Genomic DNA, 5,014 nt, shown 5'->3' on the forward strand with positions numbered 1-5,014 from the left:
CTTCATCCAGTAGAGGATCAGAACGCGGGGAATAGACGTTCGCGTTCAATGACTTCATCTTTGGCTTTTGACAATCCCGTAGCATATATAGTTTGGCTCTTTGTCAAGCAGTAACAAGATGTTTCCAAAATTGAAAAAGTGGCTGTTATATTTGGCAGCGGATTTGCAACAACAATACTTTTGTTGGTCATCTATCATTTGGCTCCATCAGTTTGTTATATTATTTATAATACCATGAAAGTGATGAAGTGACATTTGTATATGCTTTTTGTTAGACTAAAAAAACCACATTTCTTCTACGTTTTTTTCTAGGTTTTTGACAGTTTTCTAAATCATTGCAGAGGAGCAGTTGTTTGAATTCAATAAATCTAAATTATCAATTTAGAAGTTAATGATGGTTAATCTGCCTACATTCAATAAATCTAAATGAAAAAAAATTGTCAAAAATTTTAAATGTTTAATTATTTTTTTACAGATTTCAATCAGTACGTTAAAGAAATATATATATTTATTCATTTATCTTTTGAGAAATGACGTTAACACTAGCATAACTTAGAGGAATACAAGGAACTTAAACATTAATTGCAACACTATAAACATGAATATTCAAGAAAAAAACAACAACAAGGTCACTTAATCTCCGACATCAAAATCAATTAGATTAGTTATAGTCGCCATTAAAACATCCTAATTGTTGGCTGATACATCCATATAGCGATTGATTGTCACTGCAAATGAATTCTTCTATGAAATAAGATGCGTTTATTCACATAACTACCTTAAATAGCAAAATTAATGTATAAATTGTTGCCAAATATATCTCGTGAATAGTTCAACCATAAACCACATTTGCCCTTGTAGTTTATTTATTGCTTTGCCTTGTCTAACTCTCAATTTATTTGACGCAAGAACAGAACCAGTCCACTACTATCAATATTTATTTGCAAATCTCAATTATTGGACGAAATGCATTTATTTATTTATCTATTTCACTGAAGTGAAATGCACACACATTAGTACAACGCATTAAAGAAACACCACAAGTTTAACCATGCATTATCTGCATCCTTCCCGGCGTGAATATAATTTCAGTTAAGTATCATCATCATCATCTCAGATTCATCCATGGAAGATCCCGCATGCTCCTTAGGGTTAGGGGATGTTTTGATAGGATAAGATGCCTCCATCGCGATACCACACAGCCCACGCTTGGCCGAAATTCCCCTTTTCATCCTAACGTAGCCACTCTCGCCCCACCCTGTTCCCCATGAGTTCTTGACTATCCAGTACTTAGTCCCATCCTTCGTTGCACCGTACCCAACGATTGCGACTTCATGACCCAATTTAGTGCCACAGGGCCCCGTGAAGACTCCCTGCGATATCGAAATATACGTTTGGATCGGCAAAGAGTTTTTGATCGACATAAATATAATTGATGTAATGAGCTATATATGGCAATACCTCCGAGTAGAATTGGAAGCTCGAGCCACCTGCATCGATGCTGACTGACACCGGTTGGTTGGCTACGGCCGCCATCAAAGCATTCTCGTTGTTGGCCGGCACATCATTGTAGCCATCGATTGTAACCGCCGGTGAATTCTCCTGCATGCGAAGAAGAAAGTTACATTAATTTATGCATCCGCACCAACTATATACTAAGATTATATTAACATATTAATCATTGCAAAATGTATAATTAATTAACCTTCGAGCAGGTTCCATCTTTAGCCGTGTAAGGATAGTTTTCTTCTGTGGCGAGACCTCCATTTTCCATGATGTACTCAAATGCGTAGTCCATGAAACCTCCCTTGCATCCCCTGCTGTGCTTCGTATCACAGTCTACGAGTTGTTGCACCGACAAGGAGATCAATTGGTTGGTCTTGATTTGGTTTATGCCTTCCACAGAAGCCACAGCAGAGAATGCCCAACAACTCCCTGATATATCATATATATTTTAGAACATATTATTTTATCTTTCACAATAAAATATCGAAAACAAATGAACTTGCAATCGATTAATTACCACACTGGCCCTGGTCCTTGATGGGAGTAACTGCGCCCTTCTGCCTCCAATCGACCGACGTCGGAACCCCACTGACGCTAGACCAGCTCCCGCCGCCTTCTTCCTCGCGTTGATCGCCGCGTAGAGAGCGGTGGTGGGCCACCTTGGAACAGGCATAGACCGCACGAAACTCTTGGTTGGTCATGTCGCCGAACTTGTTGAGGCGAAGCTTGTAAGGCACTTCCTTCCGTTGATTGAATTCATGGATGAACTTGACGTTCTCTTTGAACACATTGAACCGTTTCTTCTTCTCGTCGAGGTCCCGCGTCACCGTGTGGTGGCTGCGCCACCGTTCGTACAGGTTCCACAGACTCTCCTCCGATGCCAAGTCCTTATCCTCGAAAGGAATGGCTTCGGTGGCCACCAAGAGCACAACCACTACCAGCAACACCAGCACGGCCAACTTCTTCATCTCCATCGTGGCTTAATTAGATCTATTATTTGGCGATTGAATTGCTGAGTGGGTTCGAGACTTCAATTATTTATAGAGGAGCTAGGAGTACTTTTCGGTTGCTTGTGGGGAACCTCTCGGCGCTTACATTAATGGCGACTAGCGATGATGCAGGTTAATTTCAGATATGTATACGATTGATGAATTAACTTGACAATATAATGGAGATCGAGACTGAAGGAAGAGCGTGTGATAATTTGCCGAATTGCTGTGGCAGTGGTTTATAATTGGTCACGTTGCTTCCAGGTTTGATAATTTGCTCGTAGCACATCATGCCCGCTACAGAAAAGAATCAAAAATCGGAACGCTGTTCTTGCTGATATAAGACGTTCGAGTAAAATGTCATGCTGTAAAGATATTAGAAACTAATGAATGCCTAACTAGCTTTAATTTTGTCGGTCATAATTGAACTTTAAGTTAAATTTAATGTTTGAATCAAACTATCAAAGGTATATATCTGAAAGCAGTCAAGAACATAATTAGCAATTAGAGATATTGAAATGGCCAAATTTAGCAGTCAAGAACATAATTAGCAGTCAAGAAACCACTGATGAACTAGGAAGAGTACTCCAGTTAGATAAAACTATTAATAGGAGAAACAAAGACACCATTATATCTATGGGGCCAGGGAATAAGCTAAATCGACAATCCTTTCTCTCCCTCCGTTCAGATCTGAAACTCTTTGCTACAGATAAGAAAGAAACAATACTGGTTAAAATAGAAAGAAACAATTCACTCTACCTTGAATAAATAGAAAGAAACAACTCACTTTACCTCGAATAGAAATAAATTCTTAAGTGAGAAACTCAAAACCATGTGTTTCATTCCATAAAAACCTTCACTGACTACAAAATAGTGTAATCTAAAAAGAGAAATAAATGATCAACGATTGAATAAAAATAATACCAACGACTTGAAGGATTAGATCGATCTTCAGCGTAATCATTGTCGGAACAATTTTCGGGACATCGAGAAGACGTTTTCTGAGTAGTATGAAGAAGCTAAAGTTGTTTGGAATGTTGTTTTCTAGCGGCTGGTCGAAACCTTCTTTTATAGTCCACTCCGGACGCTAAGAACTTCTCCCGGGTGCCCCCACAAGACTGACGTAGTGTGTTCTCGTTGAAACTCGATCCGACAAAAGTTATACACCTCCGGGTGCCCGAACCACCACCGGACGCTTGGACTGTGACGTACGTCCGCCAATCATCACCTTCTAACTCGTTGTGAAGATCGATTTTTGGCCGTCCGAGCGCCTAGACCGTGTGAACGCCTGGCCAGGCACCCTACTTCGGGTGAAGGCATCCCGAGCGCTCAGAGCAGCTCCGGGCACCTGGACCCCCTCCGAACGCCCGGACTAGCTTTTTCCAGCAACTTCATTTTATGCAAAAAAAAAAAAAAAAATTACTCCAAGTCAAATAATATAAATAAGGTATGATTTTGACAGCATTTAGACTGTCTGGTCCTGACTTTAAGTTTCGTTGAAACTCTAGATCGGACCGATGCCTACTGTTCGTTCTTCGGGGAACGCATCCTCACCTATTTTTCTTAGGAAAAATTACCTTTTGTCAGACCGGTCTTGCAGACCGTCTGAATTTTTGCTCAACGTCTGAGACTCTAGGACTTCATACTGAACGTTCGTTCCACGACTCGTCTAGTCTTCCACTTGTGTCCGCGACCCCCAGGATTTTCACCTAGAGTTCTTGACTTTAGGATTTTGCCCAAAGTCCTTGACCCGCCAAGATTTCGTCCAGTCCTCCGGACCAAGGTTTCGTTGCCTAATTGCAGTTAGAATTTTCCACTTGTTTAATCGCAGCTAGGATTTTCTTTTGCCTAAGATCACTTAGGACTTTTATGCACACTTAGTCACACTTGTTAAATCACAAGACAGCTTAACTTTGAACCCTTTTTGTCATTATCAAAATACATATTTATTTGTCTGGTGCTCTCTATACGAAATAATCAAAGGATCTGAGGTTTATATTTCAACTTTGGTGTGCACTATAGGGGATTTTCCTTCTAATGAGAAACAAACCTAATAAAATGATGGTCATTTGGATGAGCCTTCGTAAGTATTTTTCGATTTATTCAAATGATCGATGAAAATTTTTTATGGGACTGAATTAATTATTTTTAATATTAATCCGTTAGAAAAATGGAATATTGTGCCAACTAAAAAAACACTACATATTTTAAATTAAGAGAGGAAGGGATAGCGGTGTTAAACAAAATTGGATGATGTGGTTATGGTGGCAGCACGATAAATAAAATTCTGAGGTTAGGGCACTAAAGATTTACTCATGTTGAATTTTCAGCTAAAAATTAGTGGCAATTGTTAAAACATGGCATCCAGCGCCTTAAAAAAACACCTTTTGGCCAAACTACCCTTGATCCTGGCACCAATTTTTTTTTAAAAAAATAACGATAGAAAAAAAAAATAAAGACACAATTGTGTGCTAAAAATATTAAAAGTAATAATGCATCTTACGACTATATAATAACTT

At 39.2% G+C, this 5,014-nt stretch overlaps 1 protein-coding gene across 1 annotated transcript; it reads right to left on the bottom strand.

Moving 5' to 3' along the window:
- Positions 1–1,088: 1,088 nt before the first annotated feature.
- Positions 1,089–2,480, bottom strand: LOC122031550 (thiol protease SEN102-like). Its single transcript, XM_042590680.1, has 4 exons — positions 2,024–2,480; positions 1,706–1,935; positions 1,462–1,602; positions 1,089–1,373 (listed from the first exon to the last, which is right to left on the bottom strand). The coding sequence occupies exons 1-4, from the start codon at positions 2,478–2,480 to the stop codon at positions 1,089–1,091; spliced, it is 1,113 nt and encodes a 370-aa protein (XP_042446614.1).
- Positions 2,481–5,014: the final 2,534 nt, after the last annotated feature.

Source organism: Zingiber officinale, chromosome 1B, assembly GCF_018446385.1.
Source record: "Zingiber officinale cultivar Zhangliang chromosome 1B, Zo_v1.1, whole genome shotgun sequence".
NCBI lineage: Eukaryota > Viridiplantae > Streptophyta > Magnoliopsida > Zingiberales > Zingiberaceae > Zingiber > Zingiber officinale.

What these genes read in the sequence shown, in the direction of transcription:
- LOC122031550 (XM_042590680.1), bottom strand. Translation starts at nt 2,480, where the DNA reads ATGGAGATGAAGAAGTTGGCCGTGCTGGTGTTGCTGGTAGTGGTTGTG. An exon ending in CAAGGACCAGGGCCAGTGTG is followed by an intron (nt 1,936 to 2,023) that starts GTAATTAATCGA and finishes ATGATATATCAG; the next exon opens with GGAGTTGTTGGGCATTCTCT. An exon ending in GCTTCCAATTCTACTCGGAG is followed by an intron (nt 1,374 to 1,461) that starts GTATTGCCATAT and finishes TCGATATCGCAG; the next exon opens with GGAGTCTTCACGGGGCCCTG.